The following is a 22,443-nucleotide window of genomic DNA, read 5'->3' as shown; positions in this document are numbered from 1 at the left end:
TAAAAAAAGAATATAAAATCAGAAAAAAATAAAAAAATTATAAAAATTTGAAAATTTTTTAGGGCTATAGCCTTAGCTTTTTTTGGGGAATCTTAGCAAAATTTTATAAATTGATGTATTTTAATACGAATTTGTTAAAATAAGTTTCTTTAAGTTATTTGTGATCATAACGGAATTACCGTTTGATTAAACATAAAGTTTCTTTAAGTTCGTTCGCAAACGCGACAATTGCTGAGCATGTAGTGACGGGGCAACTACATTCTGCGTCAAGTTAAAAGTATTTTCTGATGATAGATAAACCAACATTACATATTACGTTTTTTGTAATAAAATATCTTAATTTCGTCCTTCCATTACATTGGCCGCCTCGTTTGAATCAACAGGTCATCCACGCGATCATACAACCATTTCATCGTAATTCAATTTAAAAAGATCATCGATTGAGTTTGAAAATTCCTTTTGAATTTTCCTTTTTTGTATTGTGTCCACCATGTTGATTCAGTCGATGAGGCCCAATAAGTATCTAAAGCGTAAATTTTTTTTGAAAATTCCGTATTTAACGCACAGTTCATGTAATTATTCCTATTTCTTGTTTTTACCGAAGATGTTGTGAAATATTTCACATCCCAAAAGTGTAGATTCATCTCGAACGTCAACTGTCAAATTGTGTATCTATTTACCTTGACACCACAGAACCATATCGAACGGTATCTCGTGCGCGTGTGTGTGTGTGGAAGCTCGCTGTTTGTCAGAATGGGGTAAAATTAAAAACAAAAAAAATTAAATAAAATGCGAACCAGCGTCACGGCACGAGAGTTTTTCCTGTTCTGTTTGGAAGTTTAAATGAAAAAAATGGTTGCTATCGTGTGTGGTGTGTAATGTATTTTGTGTAGCACCTGTGTACGATAAAGTTTTGCTAGAAATTTGGATTCCCGTCCGTATAGGTCGATGGACAATAGCCAGTGGCAGTGCAATTGATTAGACGCTTCCGTTTTTTAAGGTGGGGGTGGTTTGTTGTTGCGTACGATAGGCTTTTAACTGGGCATGGCAGTGACGGAAACCGAGCCAGATAGATTCTTTTGTGTGCTGTGTCAAATTTGCAAAGTGTCCAATATTCGCCAGTGATTGTTGTGTATGCAGAAAACGGGCAAATCGCCGATGCTGTGTAGATAGATGGCGGGCGGCAGGTTTCGATCATAGTGAACCTTTTCAATGTGTGTGTGCATGCGTGTGCGAGAGTGTGTGAATGCGGAGGGGTGGTTGTCGCAAAAAGCATGTGTTGATGTACAAATTGTGCAAAAGATGATAAACAACAAAGCGAAAAGGGGTTGAACTAGCGCGGGAAAACGGTGAATAAGTACCTTGCACCTAGTGACGAGGGACGAACGCCGTGCAAACGCAGAAGCAGCAATACGCGGTACCGTGTAGTACAAGAAAAAGGACACACATCCACTCTTCCCCGCTCGGGAGCCCATTCCAGACAGCAATGACGGAGTACAAGTGCGTGAACTTTTCCGAACTGTGCCGCCTGTGCGCGAGCAGTAATGGGCCACGGGTTGGCATCTACTCGGATGAGGGCCGTAAGAAGAGAATACACCGCAAGATTACAGAATCGCTCGGAATAAATGTAAGTGATGGCGGGTGAAATGCTTCCAGTACCGATGCGCATTTAATACTGTTTTGTTTTCTTATTGCTATGAATTTTTAGGTGAAAGAATCGGATCGCTTACCGAAATCAGTATGTACGGTTTGCTTGAAGCAGGTGGAATCGCACGAAGAATTTCGTGAATCTGCCGTAAAAGCACAGGGCATGCTGGAAAGCTGCCTCAATTCCCGCAGCGTAGAAAACAATGGAAAAGTTTACATACGCGATGTAAAGGCAAAAGAACCGCCACAAATAGTGAACCGTACGCAGACTAGCGTGGTACATATTTCACCCACCGCACCGGTCGTTTCTAATCGAACTGTGCAAGGGAAATCGCAGCAGCAGCAGCGACAGCAGCAACAGCAGCAACAGCAGCAACAACAGCAACAACAGCAGCAACAGCAGCAGCAGCAACAACAACAGCAACAGCAGCAACAGCAGCAACAACAGCAACAGCGACAACAGCAAATCAGTACCACACCGATACTTATCAATACGATTCCAAAAAGCGTGGTTCACACGGTCAACGGTGGCACGATAAGCACGGTCAGTTCCGGTGCTAATGTTACACCGACCGTTTCGCTCACAGCCGTACAGCCCACCCTAAGAACAAATAACACCGCTGGGGACTTTCTCAGCTCCATCATACAGGCGGTTGGCATAAAACCAGACGGAGACACGAACCAAACAGTGGGACAGCAGCAAATGAACCAACCGCAAATACTGACCATACAGAATCAGCAGCAACCAAATCAGCAGTACACGATCACGTTCGATGCACCGACGACGCGAAAGGGAAACGTGTTACACTACAAGCAGGAGAATGGTACGCTCGTTCCGGTCACTTCGAAGGTTACTGAAACACAGCCGCAGACGTAAGTCCGGATCTTGTCGGATTGATTAGGGAGTCCAGGCACTAGAGGGGATTCAATTGATTGTGTTTGTTTTTTTTTGCAGAACCTTTACACAAGTTGATGAGTTTATTAAGATAAAATCGAGTCCACCGAAACCGCTCAAACGAGAGTCTGCGCAAAATGTTAAGGTACGATAAATTGTTACTAGTTTAAATGTCGTTGAACAGTAGTTGAAAAAACCCCATTTATTTCTTCCATTGTACAGACTGATGCTACGGAAGCGAAACGGAAACGGATCTATCAAATCGTTAAACATCCAGCAGCGCCACAGACAACACCGCCAAAGACAATGAATGTTGGTAATTTTACGATTGAAACTCCCACCATAACATCGCCCGTTTCCGCTGCTACAGTAGCGCCTGTTTCATCGTCTGGGATGATCGTGTCCAATACAGGCACCGTGTACACCTCCACGCCGCAGAAAACGTACAATTTGCCGGAGGTGAAGGTGATCCCCAGTAACAACAGATGTCTCGTACCGATCGTGTTGAAAAACGACAGTTCAACGGACGACAGTGCTAATAACAACAGTACATCCAACATATCGGTAGTAGGTCAGCAGATAGTGAGTAACGCACCTCAAAACCAGCAGGTTCAGCTACTTGTTAAACTAGAAACTGGACCCGATGGTGTGATGCGTCTAGTTCAACACCCAACATTAGCGATGCAGCAAACGGCAATGCCACAGTATGGTATGGCGACTATCGCCGCTACCGCACAGCCAGTAACCGCCATGCCACCGATGACCATTTTAGGTCAAAACCAATCGATGGTGCAAGCTCAGGTCAGTGCTGGCAACTACGTGACGTTGGTGGGAAAAACATCATCACAGACGCAAACGATCGCAGACAGCAACGGGCAACAAATGAGCGTTGTCATGACGACGGCACAGGTCCCACAAGCGACGCTGCAGCCGGTACAACAACAGCAGCAGCAGCAACAGCAGCAGCATCAGCAACAGCAACAGCATCAGCAACAGCAACAGCATCAGCAACAGCAACAACAACAGCAAATACAAACACAAAACGTCAAGAAGCCACAACAAACGGCTACTGTTTCGACACAACAAAGCCAACAACGTGCCATTGTGGCTCTTTCTACCGGCGGTGCAGTACAGAAGGTAGATCAACGTGTCGTTACCGTTCCACGCAAAGCTATTCCTGCACGTCAACCGACAGCCGCTCCACCGAAGCTAGCACATGCTGCCACGGCCCCGAAACAAACGATCGTAATTAATGGACAGGGTGGAAACAACCAGGGCAAGGGTGCCGGCGGTACCACCGTTGGCAAATCCTCTCCGACGGCCGGCCGTGCTGGACATGTCATGTCGTCGTCGAATGGAAGCAACGTTTCATCGCATAGCAACAACAGCACGTCCGAGAACCGTTCGTTCAGCGATCATGATAGTAGCGGGAACGAGAACGCGGAATCGGAAGCACACAGAACCGCACAATCTCTCGTTGCATCGCAACAGATGAGTGCTATTTCCGCTATGTCAAGCAAACAGGATCCGGTTGCGTCCGATCAGCAAGCGAAAGCGTCCAGCGGTCGTCCTGGCGAGAGAGGAGCGAATCCAGCTGGACGTACCGGCGGAGGAGATGTCAGCATTACGACGTGCAATGTGTGTCGGAAAACGTTCGGCCGGAAGGAACATTTGGTGCAGCATCTTAAGTCACACATCGGGCTGCGTCCGTTTAAATGTGATGAACCAGAGTGCAATAAGAGTTTTAGCCGTAAGGAGCACCTGTTGCGGCACACGGTTTCACATACCGGACAGAAGATGTTTAACTGCGACAAATGTCAAAAGCTATTCTCACGCAAAGACAATCTCAACAAGCACAGAAAGTACGTGTTTTTTGTGTTGTATTCTGATTAGGATTCTATTGCAATTGATTTATCATCTGATCATTAACTGGGTTTGTCTTTTTCGTTTCAAGAACACACACGGATCAAGCGAATGTTTCACCGTATAGTTGCAACATTTGCAACAAGGATTTCTCGTCAAAGAATCAATTTTTGAAACATAAGGACACGCACGGTTGTTACGAAGAGGAGACGGAGACGCCAAAGGTAAATATGAGCACTTGTGTGACAAGCGATCCCAACTTAATCCCAATTCAAACCAGGACCAACAGTAGTCGGTATGAGATATTCGAAGATATACAACAGTATTTGCTCTTCTTGCAGCCAACGGTGAAAAAACAACCCCAACAGGTAAAGATGGAAACGAAACAGCAAACAGGAAATACGATTACCGTTCTTGAGTCGACCGTTGTATCGAAACCTTCGCAGCCTCCACCATTGGCTCAAGTAGCCGCCCCGACCGTGGTCTCTTCAGAACAATCACAACAGGCAACGGTTGTACAATCCCTACCGCTAACCATCACCCACGTGCCGACTAACACCACCACCATCCAGTTACCAATTCAGCAGCAGGTTCATCAGCTCATTCAGCAGCAGCAGCAGCAGCAACCACACCATCCGAATGGCACAACCACACAGCAGCAGATTTTCACCATCCCGGCCCAAATACCGACCGCCAATGGGAAACCGATCATTCAGCATCTTCAAATAGCGCTTCCTAACAACGTGAGCGGACAAACGCTGACGGCGTCCTCTTCCGCAGCGAACAGCGGAACCGTACAGACGATAACAAACGCACAGGGTGCCACGCTGGCAAGCTTAGGTGCGGGACGGGCGACGATTATCAATTCGGTGGATGGAAATACGGTATTTACCCTGCCGTCGAACTTTATCTTCGATCCGTCGCAAATCATAACCACCACCCGTCAGTCATAATTTGTGAGTTCGTATCACAAACCCCACCCGTGCTCAAATTGGCAAATTGTTCCAATGTGAAATAGCTGCTACATGGACCGGGAGTGTGGTCAATCTCTCCCTCCCTCTCTCTCTCTATATACATATTTCTTTTCATTGTAAGGATGAAAAGTATAAGCATATTTGGCTAGTGCTGGAGATTCGTAATACGAGGAAGAATAATTGTAATTATTGTAACTATTTGTAAGATTGCTGTAGTTTGCAAAAGTTTTTAAAGATTTCACATTAGCATTTAGGCAGGAAAAGTGTAAGATAAAATGACATAACCAGCTTAGCAGGTATTAATCAGTATCCTAAAATACCCGGATTTCATCATGTTTTGAGTGGTTTTTTTAAAACAACTGACTGTTGCATCTCACCTTATGCTTCTTATGAAAAGAGAAGAGAAACAGAAAAAACCGATTCACAAGAAGATGAAACCCCTTTTTGCCATTCTTAGTGTACAAAAGCGACATTAAGTGAAATGTCTTGAAAGCGCCATAAGTAACAAGCGAAAGCTTCGTTGTTTGATATTTGAATGCTATGGCTTTCTATTATTTAAATGTATGTTTTATATACGTAAAGCGTGTACGTATAAGAGTGTATATGAAATAGGATTGGAAAATGCTTTCGGAGCGTAAGAGCTTAAGCATAACATGTGCTGTTTGCTTTGAATCGCACTAGAATGTTAATATATGTCGGAAAGAATAGAATCATATAGTTAGAGCATTTGTGTATGAACATTGACAAATCACTGGCATATGATCGATTTTCCTTTACGCTCATGCGTATTGTACACATTAGAATTTGGTTTTAACTGTTTTATGATAATTTATCTTTTAAGTTTTACCTACATTCTTTACCGTGTATATTTGTTTCCCTTTCCTCCATGCGTGTACAGTACAAGCACTCTTTATGTAATACGTACGTAATTTATTAAACATCTTTGCTCATATATTTTGTAACATTTCTCGATCACCGATCGCGATCGACAAGGTGCAAGAGCAGTGGTAGTAATTGACGTAGTAGAATTAATTTATTGTCACACATGTTGTAGTTGTAATCGGCATTAATGCCTGTTTCATTGCCAGCGAAACGAACGCGTGGAAGCCCTAGTGACGAATCTCCGACCTATGGTTTCGTGATCATTTTCTCATTCACTTTACACCTTACCCCAGCTACCCCAGTGTATGATGCTGCGTGCTGGGCGGGACACGATGTGCGTTAAAAAAATTATAATTATTACTTATAAGTCAAACCAAATACATGTATTTAAAATGTGCACCATTATGGTTATGGTACGATATAACGGCCTGATAAGTGTATGTCCGAAAATATGGTCCGGATGCGGAAGTCAAAATTTGTTAGAAAACACCAGAAAGTAGGAACAATCGTTTAGCGTACGCACCAGCTCTTTACATTCATCTGTTGCGATCCAATAATTATCTGGACACTTCTAAGAAAAAAAAACGTAGTAAGTAGTATTGGTAGCTTGCAGTATTATAAGTATAGAACGTTACCCTATAAGTTATGGCAAATATGCAATCCATAAGATGCCGTCCATCCGGTGTACAAGTGTCAGGCAAATAGGTTACTGTTTTATTCTGTAAATAGTGGACAAAAACGAAAAGTTTAAATCGTTCCGGTATGGATTATACTTTGCAAACGATAGCATACAAAATGGTTCCGGTGACATTTGGTTATGGCGTATTGAATGACCTCAGTTAACCAGCTATCCTCCATGGTGGTATTGGTGAATATACTCATTGCAGTCTCCATTTGAAAGTGTCCATCAATCAAAATTTTAGTACGATTTAGGACACACTCAGCCCGACACTGTAATTGATAAATAATGCATGTTATGCAGAGAATTATTAGTAATCATTGCATTCAGATTTGTCGCGTTTTGTGGCTGTGAAAAATTATATTTGACAAATGTATCTTTTCCTTTAATCCTCCATTAGTTGTGTTGTAAAAAGTAGTAACGAATTAATACTTTCTGCAATACACTCTTAACCGCCTATAAAACATCATAAAATAAGTTAAATATCGGGTTATTCACTCACGGCTTACATTTTCACTTGCCAATGACACCGAAGCCCTAGGGGTTGGTAGACACGGCTCCACAATGTCCGGTTGGAGAAGATAGGGTATGGTGCAGCAGTTACGAGGATCGATTTGGTGAAACATTTCACTACACGACAGAGTAACCTGCGAAGGAATGGAATGTTGACTTTGTGGTACACGTTTGCTATAAAACGGCCACTTACCCGTTCCGGCGGTCGGTTAGAGGACATTTCTAGCATTTCTATAGGCAGCTGGCCACGTACACAGTTGCTTTGCAAAGAATGAATTAACCATATACACACCGATAGTAACATTTTGAGTGAAGTGGACAGGAATGAGCTTAAACTTATTTATCTGAATCTCGAAGGTAGAGAATCGATTTTTAACGGCTTTTTAATATTGTAAAACAACCGTTTTCATGTTTTGCTTTTTTGCTATTTCCAATTAAGTTTTATATTTTTTGTTCCAAATGTTTTAGAATTTAGTTTCACTCCTCTTCTTTATTATATTTTTATTCATCGTTATGCATATTACTTAACGTCAGCTTTATGTTGAAAGGAAGTCGCGTGTCTTACAACCGAAGTTGGGAAAAAAACGTCTGGAATCTAAATCTCATGGACATGGACGAACAGATATCGACATCTGGTCAAAATCGACGCAATAGAGCATCGACCGTTGTTGAAGTTCCAATGCACGTCGGGACAATCCTGTAGATCGGAGGTAGGGAAAAATTGATTTTGCATTTATCCACCTTCATGTGGCATAATTTTTGTAAAGAATATGGAATCCTCTTTACCCTGTACGCGATCCTAAACGTGCATTCGAGAAAATTCAGCGACGATGGAATACATTGGGAAGAGATCCGATTTTTAGCCACATCTGCCAGATAAAACCTATCTATCTGTATCGTATGTAAAAATTGCAGAATAATTAATTATACACGCTTTTTATCTGCCTTACCACTTGTGACTTGTAACACTTCCTGGCTGTCTTTTCGATCGCATGCTTCCATAAAATTATACCGCTCGGGACCTGTTGAAGCAGCACCTTGATCGCTTGCTCTAGAAGGAACTGATGGTTCACTAGAATGCCCGTTTCATTTAGTAAGCACTCTGCCTGGCACTGATGTCAGAAGGAAAGGAAAGATAACTTGTTAATACTATAATTATCGTTTCATTGTTTTTTCCTTCTCGTTTGTACTAGTGTAGGTAGTGGATCGGGCTCTCCTGGCAGGCTGGGAGGAAGAGAAAGATTTTGACAGCGCTGGAAGACATCCCGTGGTAGCAGACGAGGCATCTTGCAACACTCTTGAAAGTTGAATCCTCTCAGAACCTGTCTGCATTCGCTTTCGTTGTACTGTTGAGTAAAGAAATTTTTTAAGGAGCTTTAATTAGTTGTAGTAGTTTCACTGCAGATTATTATTACTTGTAGCAATACAAGTGGTAAAGTGCATGAAATTAGAAACACGACTTTATAAATACGTTCCATTTTGGTGATCCGTTACGGTTATCTGTCTGCAAACGACTGTCAGTAGTAGCGTTGGGTAACTGTGCATGAAGACTTCTTCCTTTTTAAAGCGAAACTATCATTAATATCGTATCAGTGAATAATCGTCCACTTACAAGGCTTTATTGTTGATCATTCAATATATAATTTGTCATTTTGTATCATTAGCCACATTACTTAATGATAGATTTATGTTGAAAAGAAGTAGCGTGTCTTCAATATGACGAAAAAAAGATTCTAAATCTTCCATACATGCAGGAACAGGTATGGACAGTTGTTCAAAACGGACACTACGGAGCATCGATCATTAGTTACGTTCCAATAAGCGTCGGGACAATCCTGTAGATCGAGAGAAGGGAAAATCTGTTTCAAAGTTGTAACGTCCATGAAATGTAATACGTTTTTACCCTGTACACGATCGTAAACATGCACTCGAGAAATTGCAGCGACGATGGAATACACTGCGATGAGATCTGATTTTTAGCCACATCTCCCAGATAGAAGGGTTCTTCCTGTATCGAAAAGTAAAAAATTGTAGCATATATAATTTTTCCAAGGATTTTATCTTCTTTACCACTTGTGAATTGTAACACTTCCTTGCTGCCACTTCGAACACATTCTTCCATACGAGAGTACTGTTCGGGACCTGTTGATGCAGCACCTTGATCGCTTGCTCTATAAGGAACTGATGGTTCACTAGAATGCCCGTTTCATTTAGTACGCATTCTGCCTGACACTGAAAAAGGAAAGTTTAGTTTGATTATCGTTAATTTTTAGTTTTGCTCGTTTTTACTCTTGCTGGTAGTGGATCGGGCTCTCCTGGCAGACTGGGAGGAAAAGGACGATTTTGACAACGCTGGAGTACATCGTCCGGTAGTAGACGAGGCATCTTGCAACACTCTTGTAAGTTGACCCCTTCCAATCGTTGTTTGCAGTAGCTTTCGTTGTACTGTTAAAAAATGAAATTAATTTATTAGGAGCTTCAATCGGATGCAGTAGTTTCGCTGTACTTTACATTTATTTGTAGCAATCCTAGTGGTAAAGTGATTGAAATTAAAAAGGCAACTTTACGAATACGTTCCATGTTGTCTGTCTGCAAACGACTGTCAGTACTGTAGCATTTTGGGTAACTGTGGATAAAGACTTTACAAAAAATAAAACGACTCATTCTCATTAATATCGTATCAGTGAACAATCGTCCACTTAAAAGGGCTTTATTTTGCATCGTTCAATAAGCAGCGAGTGTTGTTATAGGGCGTAAACACGCACATAATCAATCGTTAGTTCCGGTTCGGTCCATGTTCGATACCACGTGTTGCGATTCTGATAGAAAAAGTATTCCGCCTTTGGGCTGGTATTGTTCCATGGTTTAGCGCTTTTCGATGGTCCAGTTTGGGAAAGGTCGGGGAAATCTTTTACCCCACCAACACCAACACCAAGTGAGACGTAGAACTGGTACGTAATGAAAACATTAGCAAAACAAGTGAAAAACAGTTGTGAAGAAAGCTTCCTGCTCGGTACGACTTTACCTCACGATCGAATGGTGCAAGCGGTGCCTCCGCATTCCATAGGTTCGCCTGGGTTAAGTTGTGCTGTTGGGCGTGCTGGCGGAAGTTGGTACGTACCGCACCATACTGAAACCCATCGATGGTGAGCAATATTTGTTCCGGCGTCCATACCAACCCGTACACATGGAACTGATCGCCAAAATGATCGTCATTAAGATTGGAGCGCAAAAAGTCGGATCTAACTGGGCCACTGTTGGTGATCAGTACACCACCCCGCAATCGATGGCCATCAATTTGTTTGCCGTCACGTGCCACCAGCATCCGGTTTGCCAGGATGTGGGCGATCCACATTTGTCCGGATGCGTAGTCGGCATATCCGTAATAGTTTTCGTACGGCTGAAGGAACAGTTCTGTTGTGTTCGTGTGTGAGAAGGAGGAAGTATGAAGGAATTGGTATAAATGTCTATCAATAATGCAATATCTCACAATACGTGAGTAGGAAAAGGAGCCGGGGTGGTTACAACAATATGCTTACGGGGAAAAATCCAATCTCCCTTCGGTAGCTTGGCACGTATCTCGACACGCCCATACCGGAAGCGGAAATAATTTTTGGTGTTCAATTTAGCCGACACCACGGGTGGTAGAATCGTCGAGCGGGCAGCTTTTCGTTGACATTCGTACGGATTGTTGGTAGGCGAGGTACAGCTATTAGAGGAAAGGAGATTAAAACGTAAATAAATTACTGTCGCATAACAAATGGTGTGCTTCAAACCATGGCCTTTAGGGAATCCAATACTGGAGAGTTTTGCGTAAAAAAATCCATCTTTAATTTACTTATTTTTCAGTGTCTAATGTGGTATTCCCGTTGGTTTGGCACTGCTTTACGGTTGTACGCAAATAGCAAAAAAAAAACGAATTGATAACGCGTAGTAAAAGTATTAACTTACCCCTGCAATATGAGGTCTCCCGTGCGGATGCGTTCATCGGTGTAATCCGCATTCATGTTAACAAGCGTTGGGACAATGACAAGACGACCCGCTGCAATGTAGCTATTGTCCGGCAAGTTCTGGTATGACACAAATTCTGCCGACTGAAAATAACACATTACAAACATTACTTTCTGTCTTGCTGTCCTATCCATTCTTTTCACTTACATCTGTGTCCAGTGGAATTCGGATTTCGTGCTGCCACTTGGGTGCGAAACTACCCTGCTCGAATGTATCCTCAAAGATTAGCTTCCCGGCACAGGTCGATTGGCCACCGTTGTACGTGGTGAGTGTGGGAGGACACGGTGCCACCGTTGTAGTGGTAGGTTTCGGTGTAGCCGCCGGCCTTGGTGCGGCCGTTTTCGGAGCCACCGTACTCTTGGTCCGGAGAACGGTGTGTTTCTTGTCCGTTAGCCAGTAACCTTGGTTATCAAACTGAACGTACACCCAGTAGTATATGATGGTGCCATTCTGGAGGACTGGTTTGTTTGTGTCGTACGTCCACATTCCATTCTCATCCGGTCGGGTAACATCTTCCGCATAATCACCCTCCTCGAACCTTTCGAACGGTTTATTGAGGCGCGCATGAAAGGCAAACATCTCTAAGCCGGGAGTGTCTACGGAAGCGAGTTGTGTTTGATTAGGCGAATTGTGTTTAGAATTCGGAAGTGAGAAACCCCCGCGTGTACATACCGGGAATGCTGGCACGGAATCCTCGCGTTCCCGGATATTCGAAGCGTACTGTGGGAATTGTGTAGGCCACCGTTTGACCAAGAAACACCAACATTAAAGTCCACTTCATTGCAAGAATTAAAATGCTCCCAACGCACGCGGGGAATCACCGCAAAAACTAAAGAGGAAGAATTTGACAACCAGACTAGAACTTGGACAATCTTTACCACAACCAGCAAGTGTCATGAACTGACTGTTGCGATATGTGCTCTCAAAAACTGGTTCTTCAATGGTCGATCTCTTGGCTCAGAGTTTCTTTAGCATGCATTCGTGAAATCGTGTCTTCCTCTCTTTTCTCTCTGATCGGCACAACGATCAGCTGTAGATCAGATTGCTCTTGAATCGGGTGCGTTAACATTGACCGTAATACGAGTGATGATTCTCTCCATCTTACACGCATGCAAAGTACGGGGTAATGTTCCGGGGGGTTGTCTTGTTAGAAGGGGATCCCCATGCGCAGTGGCGCATGCTTATCGCTACAGAAAGAAACATAAAGGTAACTGGGTGATGTATTCTTGAGATTGTACGATTTGTAATACTACAAAGGGAGAACAAATATTGTAGAATTACTTCACTTATGTATAGGACATTAAACACCTGATTGTTTATTGGACTGGACACGTCGTAAGAATATAACCGAACAATCCGATCTTTAAAAAAACAACTCAAAACGTTTCAAATCTTCCAAAAAACGAGTAGAGTTCCAAAACAAGTAGATATAGTAAATGGAAACATGGTCCTAAGAGAACATGGCTGCAGTTCTGCATTAACAGAAGCATCTGATCTCCCACAAGATCGACTAGATCGACGATCTATCACTGCCCTTTTGTTCCGTTTTGTTCGATCTCACATTTGCTCGAAGTAATGTCTTTTCGTGGGCTTAATTTTATGCATTAGTTTACTTTCGTAATATTTTTTCGATATTTTTTACACGTTAAAAGTATGAATGTATCATTTATCCTTATGGACTATGCGGTAAAAAGGTTTATCGTTAATTATCCGTACTTAAAAGCAGGCGTCGCTCACGATCCAATACTCTCTCTAACCAGCCATTTTCGTGGTTCAAATTGAACGATTCATTTCATTAATGAAAACAAATGTTTTGCTGCGGCAAAACCTCATCAGAAAATACATTGCGGAACAACCTTTCATAACGCAATTATCCGTCAAAGCCATTCATTGCGTCTAGATAAGTTAATCGAAAACAAAGCACAGCGCAAAACAGCGGAAAAAACACAAGAACAAACACGAAAACTTCATCAAACAAGAGAGCAAAAATGTGTGGCATGTCTGCAAACATGGCTCTGTAAGTCTGTGGCCTTGCGTTTGCCACTGAGCTTACTAGCAAAAAAAGGGGCCGATTGCTGCCAGGCAGCCGTATGGCAATGATATAATTTATTAATACTATCAGCCCGTACATATCCCATCCTCGAAGAATTAAGCCATAAATTCATTACCCAAAACGAAACGAACGCGAACGCGTTTCAGGCCGCCTCAGTAGTCGACAAACATTGGGGGCTGAAAAGTGAGTCGTGGTCTGACCGCAATTTGTGTACATGCCATTTTCTGCACCATTCGACCTGCGTTCGCTACCAGAATGACCAGAACAGTAAACCTTCTCACTGTGAGGTAGAACGCCCGAGGACACACGTGCAGCATTAAAACGAAACGGAAGCCACCGGCGGGGAGGGGAAGGTACTGTTGCACGAAGATGGAAATAAGTGAGGATGATAAGAAAAAAAACCACACACACACCCAGCCAGCCACAGAGCTCTAAACAACAAACCAAAGCAAACACAAATGGTCAAATGGTTGAAGCCGGTGCCGTCGGCAATAATCCAGAAATACAACCATCCCAACGTCAATTTTGCAGGAACAATCTTCCGATTGTTGGCATAAAGCTTAAAGCTTGACGCTAACTGCTGTCGAAATGTTTTTGGGGTAACGCCTGGCCACGTTTGCGTTGAGTAAACAAGATGTTAATTAGTCGAGAGAAATGGCGAAAGGTTTTTGGACGGGCCCGAACTCAAAACTTCCGGCACCTTGCCTGATACCCGCCTGTTCCTATCGCTGACGGTGGTGCGGTGGTTTATTGGGTGGGTAGGGACCGGTTCCGACACGGTCCAATTTCCGGTAATGAGTAGCGTGCCATTCGGTGAACGTTTGTTAGCTGAAAAGCTGGTCGTGGAATTCTTGACAAAGTAACGAAGCAGTGTGTTAAAAGTTTATGATGTTGAGTTCCCTTTTTTGTTGTTTTGTTTTTGGTTCTCATTTTGGTAAGGGAAGGAGAAGGTAGATAACGTTTTTAAGGCATGAAAGTGTGGTTTACTTTGAGACTTTTGTTACGATAACTTTGGATTGATGGGAGACTCCAAAGACTCTTTTAACTATAACCAAAAAATGATCCGACGACCTCCCAAAAACCTCGAGATAGCATCAAAAACCTCTGTGTCATGGGTGATTTGTTAAGTTTGATCTCAGACCCAGGACATACTCAGAGATAGAATACTAGAATACTAAAATTAACTTCTGTAGAACCTGTACAACTCCAGTACTTACATGCGCCTCTGAGACATGGAAGTTGTCCAAAGCTGACAAAAATTCATCTTGGAAAAAAAATCATGAGGAAGTTGCTCTGAGGGATTTTCGACCTCATATGGGAGTAGAAAGACAATGGCGGAGCTGCTATAATATCGAACTATACAAATTTGGTTCAATATACTGTGTCGTATCGTATAATTTATTTAAAGTCTTCAGAAAAGTTAAAAAGTGGACATCTAAAGTAAAAAAAATATATAGACTAAATCATATCACTTAGGAAACGAAATCAATTCGATGTACGGCTCATCAAATTGAGCGTATAATTGAATTCTTAATTTTGTACTATAAATTCTCCAAATCCATGTCAGAAGAAAATTACGAAGAAATGTAACTGTCTGGATATTCGTTTAACATTCCTATAGAATCCACCCCTGGCCTTGTATATATGAACTTTCCAAACTCCAGCGCGCCTTCATTTCCTGTTATACAAACTGTCTCCGTATCGTTTTTACCCCTAAATTATGGCCGATATTTTGGGGAAGCACGTTAGTTATCTACGGTCTATCCACATGCTACACCCATCGATTTCGCGCCCATCCCCATCATCAGACAGTGTCGAGGCGTGTTATAATTCTCTCCCACCCTGAGCTCCTCACGCTCCTTGCTTAAACCATCCCAGCTGTCGGTTGTCGATTTCAATCACTCCAACCCATTCTCTTGTCGCTTGAGGGAAAAGCCCCATCTCCCTTTTGGTTCCAACGCCGTTCGCCTACCGATAGTGCCGGAGGCGAAGGTCAAAGGACAATGCTTCCGGCATTTCGCTCTCCGATCTGATGGCAATTTAGACACTTCGCGCCAAACCCTACGCCTATCCTCGTCTCCTCGCTGTCGTCATTGTCGTCTTGTAGGCAGCTTCCATAGAAATGCTAATTTCTTTCATTGAAAGCAAAACTTCACTATCACCAGCGCCCATCACCGAATGACGTCATAGAAGCGTTGGTCAGGTCAGGGCAGAAGAAACCCGGGGGCCAGCAACAAGCAAACAAAGCGCCAGGGATATAGCGCCCTCCCCCCAATGCCCAACGATCAATGCCTCGGCCGGATTCACGCGCGAACGCGGTTGTGGAAAAATCGATAACTCCAGCACACTCACGGGATGGGAGGCACGGGTCCTGGCAATCGTTGTCATACTGTTGTGTTGTGTTGGGGGATGAGCATGGCAGTGAAGGGAGTTGGTGGTAGATTTACTTTCGAGGATGTCACCAGCCTTACGAGGAACGGACCATGGATGGAAGGATAATGAAGAAATCTAGTCATTAGGCACGGTACTCGGAGATCATTCAACGCGATCTCAAACAACTTATCGCCCCGTTTTGCCTGTCCGCTCCATGAAAACCGTTCGTAATTCCAAACCGGTGTGATTGAAGTGTGTCTTTTATTAAGCGACTGGCACAAGTGAGACGGTGTTCCGATGTTCCCTTCCAAAAAGAAAGGAGGTTAGATATTTTATAATCAGCTAAGCAATATGATGGCCCATTGACAGTGGCTGATTGCTAAATACTGAGCACACGGGTGCGTTACGGCTAATGACTCAACCACCAATCAAACCGGAAACCCGTCCCATCAGTGTCCGATCTGTCATCGTTGCTGTCCCAGGGTCCATGGGTCAAAAATGATGTCCGTGATTCCCGTGCACGCGCGGGACTCGCGTTCTCCACTCTCTTAGCGTGACACGGGAGGGTACGCCAGACACAATACGGCCGAGTGCTTTTCAACAACTTGTGGCGGTAATTATGTTTGCTTACTTCCAGTAAATTATTCACCCCGAAAGCAGCTTAACTATTGATGTTACTAAATGGAATTGTTCCACAGACAGCTGAAGGACCGTGTTGGATGGAAGTTGTTTTGAAATCTTACTTAAGTAAATGCTTTGTGTATTCAATTGTACAAACAGTCTACGAAAACACTAAAAAATTGAGTTTTTTTTTTATAATCTTATTTGAATAAGGCTTAATTACATTATTTCTTTTACTTCTTTTATTGAAGATGTATTACGTTTCTTCACTGGATGAGGGAACTCTGGAAGTGTAAATTAAAAAAAAATATTTTTAATATAATAACTTTCTCTTTCTAAATGTTAAAAGACTTCCTATTCGTTACATCACTTTTACGAACCAAAAGCTACATTCAACGTTTGAAGTGCAAAACAAAAATCGCCCAAATTATCCCCCGGCCCTCTTATCTCCCCCTCCCCACCCGGGGGAACACTGCTTTTGTCCATCATGCCCTTTCTAGCTTTACTATTCGATTTACCTTCGGGTCGGTTTCGTTATGTCGTCCACGTGCATACAAACGGAATTGACGCCAGCAAAGCTTCCATTCCATCCAGTGGGCAGATGATGGAGGCGCCACACCACGGACAACCTGGCTGGATTGGAAACAAACGCCAAACAGAAGTTTGCTTTCGGGTCGGGTGGAGAAACCGAGAAGCGCTTGGAAGCACAATTTATTACGCCATCAGTTTTAGTTCGGTCGGAAATGGTAACTCGGGACTCGGGTATGTCCTGACGCGGAAGTTCCGACATGGTACAAACTTCACACCAGTAAGTTTTTGGTGTATCTGTGCGTTGTACTTTATTGCGAACGGTGGAACGAATGGGGGAGCGTTGGAGTTGGAGGCCATCGCGGAAAATAGAGTGTAACGCTTCTAGGACGTCCGTGACGTCACTGGTGTGTGATTGTGTGTATGTGTGGTTTGTAATAGAAGTGCAGAGGTTTGATAATGGTAGTGGATCGGTGTGTAAATGCCATAAAATATTGTACAGGGAATTGTTCTCGTAAAATTTCTACCAACGATAGTGTTAAAGTTGAGGTTTTGTTTTGCTCCATTTGCTGTATTTAGTTGCTGCTGATTGTCGATACAATCGGTACCATATGGAATCCGGTTTTTTAGCATTTGCATTACATTTTCGCCTTGTAATGGTGTGTGATAGAAATGGTTATAATTAACTTAATTTTATGGCCCTTTTTAAATTAACATAAATTTTACTATTCTATTATACTAGTGTTGTTAGTAGACTTTCTTATTCTTACTCCTCATTAAGCCGGCTTTGCAAAATCAGATTAATTTATTGCAATTACAATACAAGTAATTTATCCACTTCGCTTTCTACCTTGCATTGCCATACTTGTGGCAGTGAATGGATAACGATTTCAATGTTTGCCGTTGATAGTGGCTACCGGCAAGGGCATTTGAAACTTTGCATATATTTTTGTTTAACTCTTCAGCCCCTTTCCTGTTCCAACTTCCACCAAAAATACTCCCATGACTGCGTACAAGACAAGATCTTCCCCTTCGGCGGGAACTGGTTTTTGATATCGAACGTACAGTATGTCACTGATAAGCTTCAACCGACACTGCGCGTCCATTGGTTTTCGTGCCGGGGGTTTGTATCCCTTCCTACCGCATGCCGGCCGCGTGGATAGTTACCCCGTAAAACGCGTCACGTTTCGTTACCATCATATCAGCGTGTGTAAACAGTAATGTGGCGCACACATCAAACCGACAACAGCGACGGCCAGAAGCACGTGAAATTCCCGAAAGCGGTACGAAAGTTTCCCCGTGGTGAGAATATGTGTGTATGCGCGCGCGCACGCATACTTGCGTTTCTGTTTCCTTTTTTTGTTGGAGATTGTTTTGTTTCACGCCAAAGCGAAGGAATAGACAAACAAACCAGACGCCATTCTGGCCGATAGTGGCCGAATCCTTGGACAGGAAAATCAGTCACGATGCACACACACACACACCGGGTATAGTGTATGTTTTCCTACCCATTGTATCCACACACGTACATCACCAGTAAACCGATTGGGGGGTAACACGAATAACCATGCACCATGCCGATACGAGATTTCGGACGGAAGAGAGAGAGAGAGAGAGCGCACACGCGAGCCAAGGGCGTTCGGTTTCTCACGCACTTTTACATTAAAACAGCGAGCATTCGCAAAAAGGGGAACATCTCGGTTCGGTTCGGGCAGTTAAAATTCGAGCAGTTGTTCGCAGAAAACACGCTCTGCGAATAGTAATCTAGTATTGCTCCGGTCGCTCTCAGGTCGCTCCAGTTTACTACGAATGGTTGCCGCGATCGGTTGCGCTTCTTGGCGGTGCGTGTGCGTTGTGTGTTCGGTCAAAATTTGTTGGATAGCATACGCTGCACTTCACACGGTGGAACGGAATTGTACGGATGTTACCGTAGGGACGAACGGTCCTTTCGGCGAGAGGACAAAAACACGGTTCCATCGCACGTCATCAGTCAACCAAGGGACCAAGGGTTGATTCGTACGGAGAACGCTGGTGGACGGCATTCTCGTCGCTTCTGTTTTTTTCTTCTTCTTCTGTAGTTACGATCGAAGACATTTGGTGTCTTTTGTAGTGTTGTGCACAAAAGTGGTGTGTGCGTGTGTTTTGCTTGGCAACCGTTTACAAGCAAATCGATCGTGTGATTGCAAACGTGCAAATGTGTTCGAATGGTGCCCTTTTTACGAAACAATTCCGACTGTTAATTGTTCGAAGGTGGTTGTGTTTCTTTCTTTTTTTTAAAAAAACATCAAATCGCCCTTTTTTCTCATCTCGTGTATCGAGTGTTTTGCTTTACTACTTTCTGCTATCTGTGTGTACGTTCGCGCGTGTTTAACATGGGTTTTTTCATTCCATTTCATTCTGGCAAAAGGTTTGGTTCGGTGGTGACGATGGTACAGAACGGAACATCTGCAACCTATTTGCTGCTCGAATTTCAGATCAAACGCCACCAACGCGTACGCTTCACGCTGTCCCAGTGTATCGCTGTGTTGGACAGTTACCATATGGACTGAACGATGCTTGTTCGCCACCGTGATACGTACGTCCGAACGCGTGTTGGTGTCGGCTGTAAGCATTGATCGTGCCGGATTTAAGCCTAGTGCGTCCGACTTCTTTTTTTGTTTGTTTGGTAACCTTTCTCATTTCTTCCATCTTGTTTCTGCTCGCTTCTGCTGTTCTGCTCTTCAAGCAGCATCACATATCTACCGGCTACCGTGTCTGTCGGTATGAAAATGTGCAATCCATCTTAGGTAAAACCGTATACTACCCCCCGCACTCTCAGCACTGTTTCTCAGCTCGTGGGTCAGGTGTTCCATTTCAATTGCTCCATTTCACCCCTTTTTCTCCCTGGGCAAGAGTTCTTTTACGCGGTTTCGTGAATGATCTCGTTTGTCTGTGATACCGTTTCACCGTAAACCGAATGCGCACCCGTTCTTGGAGTTGGCCAAGTGCTCCCCCCGGTAAAAAGCAAGCAAAAGCAAAAGTGGCCGCAGTTTACAGGATCGAATCGAACGCTTCGAAATATGATGGTTTGCCGCCATAGAGCGACGTAAATCGGACGCAACGAACACACATCAAACGACGGCCAGTTAGGAGAGTAAAAAATATTTCATCTCCTCTTTCGGGCGGACGAAAAGCAAAGGTTGGAGTTACACACATTGTTTACATCAGGTCGAATATTGTGTTTCTCTTCTACCAATAAGCAGAAAACCCGATCACCTTTAAACCTTCCAAGTGGTTGACCTCGGAAACAGCGACGTCATAAATACGTTTTTTTTTGGGTGTTTTCTTACCCGCACCAGATCGCATACTTACTCATCCGTGCTGTCCTCTTATCCTCTCTAAGCAAACTCGAATCCTTCGCGGTATTTAAGTGCTACGGGCCGACCCGTATAAAATACACGGTGTCCAGTTTCCGAAGTTCAATACAAACAATTTTTTTTCCTGGGCGAAATATAAAAAAAATCCCTATCAGTTTACTGCATGAGTGATAATTTGCTAACTTTTTTTTTACTTAAAGAATATTAAAAACAGCAAGGCGAAATAACAAAAAACGCGAAAACGTGCAAATTAAAAGAAGATAAAAAAACGAACAGATAGATGATCCAGTTTACACTTTGATGTTTGATTATCTTTCCCGCTGGATGTTGTTGACGTTCGTTTTTAGTTCGTGTCTATCGCTTTAATTCCAATTCCATTCTTCGCCTGTCTCTTCCCCCCACAAAAAAAAACCAGTGTAGTTTTTCGCTTCGACGGTCACACCACGAGTTAAAGTAAACAATTTCGGGGAGGCATAATTTCCAAAACGGAACCAAAAAACACAAATAAAAAGTGTATTTTGGCAGCTTTAAAAAATCGCCCCACCAGTGGTGTAAATTGGTGGATGGATGTTTGTGACATACGTCGCCAGAATTGGCACCCCAAGTGTACCAGCGTACCATCCGCTGTCATTGTTTCCGGCAGCCATTTCATGCCGTACGGCGCAAGATTCGTGCAGTTTGCTGGTTGGAAAAAGTTTCCTGCAAAGTGTGCTGTGCGTGTGTTGCCGTGGCAAAGCATGAGCCGTTTTGGTTGCTGCGACGACGACGTTATTGTTCGGTGTAGTAACGCGTGCTAGTAGTTGCTGCCGACGGACGGAAAGCTTTACCTGCCCGGGGGGCCGGGAAGTAACCAGCTATAAAGTTGGCCTTTTCCCCTTCCCGTTTCTGGCAAAGGATAACGCACGGTGGTGGACACGGCATAAAGCGACAACCAAACTAAAGGTAGGTGATTGAAGAGCCTTACGAAACTGTCTTAAACTTAAAATGAAAATTTGTTATAAAATTCACCCGTTTTTAGGGGTTTAAAAAAAATTTTTTTTTCACCATCTTGATGGCACGAACGTGAAGATAAAGTAGAGATTCGTGTTCTAAATAAAATAAAAAAAAATACCCGCAAAAGACCGAGTTTTTTTACTACACTGCAGACAGTGTTTATTGTTTACCGTCACTTAAAACGAGCTGATAACTCGAATTCCACTGTTCCGCCGCTTGAGATCTGTGTCTTTCGTTTTGCCAACAGCCAAGGGGACAAGCGAAAAAGATAAAGTTTAAGCTTATCGCAAGCGTACGCGCAACCGGATGTTGCCACGTTCCGTTTCCATCTTCCATGGCGCTCGAGTACCCTTGATGCTGTCGATTTGTCTTGTCAACCAGTTCAGTTTGAAGTCTGAATTCATTTTTTTTGCTATATTCACACTTATTGCTATATTCACGCTCCAATGGCAAGAGAAAAAAAAATCACAAAATTCATGTTGCACATTCCAATGTTATTACATTTTCATCCAACGGCGGCTCACGTCCCAGTTGCCTCTCACGGCGATGACAATTGATTAGTGGAATTTGATCGCAGCTTGCAGAGCTTTTGTTTTATGAAGCTTCCAGTAAAAACAAAAAAAAGCTCGCGAACAAGAAAAAAAAACTAACGACACGTGTCGGAAAAATAATCTTCGACTCGCATAAACTACTGGAACTTCCCCCCGCGGGTGGAAGTATGTTTTCAAACCGATGTACCAAAACAGAAGCATCATTTGATGCTCGTTATTGTGTTCGATGGAAATGTACTTTATTCGGAATCGAAATCGATATAATACACCGTCGTTTTGCTGTACAAATGCGGGCGCGCAATGGAAGTCCTTCAAAAGCCACGACGACGCCAGGAGAGGTTGCGTCCTTTTATGGATGCGCTCTTTTTCCGAAACGAACAAACGGTTTTTTCCTATTCTAAGTAAACGAATGTGTTTTTCTTTTTGCTCATCTTGTAAAAATCTTCCCATTCGGATGTGTAAGAGGATGAGAGTGGATAAAATTCGCATTTGTGCTGTGGAAAA

At 43.2% G+C, this 22,443-nt stretch overlaps 4 protein-coding genes across 8 annotated transcripts in view; 2 read left to right on the top strand and 2 right to left on the bottom strand.

Annotated features, from left to right (window-relative positions):
- Positions 1–649: 649 nt before the first annotated feature.
- Positions 650–6,658, top strand: LOC125771133 (transcription factor Sp4). Its single transcript, XM_049441479.1, has 6 exons — positions 650–1,627; positions 1,709–2,520; positions 2,603–2,687; positions 2,765–4,404; positions 4,497–4,629; positions 4,747–6,658. Exons 1-6 carry the CDS (start codon positions 1,487–1,489, stop codon positions 5,356–5,358), a joined length of 3,423 nt encoding a protein of 1,140 aa, XP_049297436.1. The 5' UTR covers positions 650–1,486; the 3' UTR covers positions 5,359–6,658.
- A 2,183-nt stretch (positions 6,659–8,841) lies between these two features.
- LOC125771217 (uncharacterized) lies at positions 8,842–9,700 on the bottom strand (the record flags this gene model as incomplete). The annotated part of the gene is made up of 3 exons (XM_049441616.1): positions 8,842–9,288; positions 9,357–9,461; positions 9,524–9,700. Coding segments are annotated over 3 exons (384 nt in total), but the record flags the coding sequence as incomplete, so codon positions are not given.
- A 426-nt stretch (positions 9,701–10,126) lies between these two features.
- LOC125771158 (gram-negative bacteria-binding protein 1-like) lies at positions 10,127–12,576 on the bottom strand. The gene is made up of 6 exons (XM_049441547.1): positions 12,137–12,576; positions 11,612–12,060; positions 11,405–11,547; positions 10,993–11,162; positions 10,479–10,867; positions 10,127–10,401 (listed from the first exon to the last, which is right to left on the bottom strand). Exons 1-6 carry the CDS (start codon positions 12,243–12,245, stop codon positions 10,198–10,200), a joined length of 1,464 nt encoding a protein of 487 aa, XP_049297504.1. The 5' UTR covers positions 12,246–12,576; the 3' UTR covers positions 10,127–10,197.
- Positions 12,577–18,642: 6,066 nt separating this feature from the next.
- The window catches only part of LOC125771134 (diacylglycerol kinase 1), a 73,672-nt gene continuing 69,871 nt past the window's right edge, over positions 18,643–22,443 (top strand). The window contains exons 1-2 of one of the 5 annotated variants that reach the window (XM_049441480.1): positions 18,643–18,954; positions 20,811–21,337. The gene's annotated coding sequence lies outside the window, so the exon portion shown is untranslated. Of the gene's footprint in view, positions 19,290–20,595; positions 21,338–22,443 lie in introns of all 5 variants that reach the window. The other 4 variants (XM_049441483.1, XM_049441481.1, XM_049441485.1 and 1 more) reach the window with 4 other exon arrangements.

Source organism: Anopheles funestus, chromosome 3RL (genome assembly GCF_943734845.2).
Source record: "Anopheles funestus chromosome 3RL, idAnoFuneDA-416_04, whole genome shotgun sequence".
Classification (NCBI taxonomy): domain Eukaryota; kingdom Metazoa; phylum Arthropoda; class Insecta; order Diptera; family Culicidae; genus Anopheles; species Anopheles funestus.
Note: the sequence above shows the minus strand (reverse complement) of the source record. Positions and strands in the feature narration are given on the sequence as shown.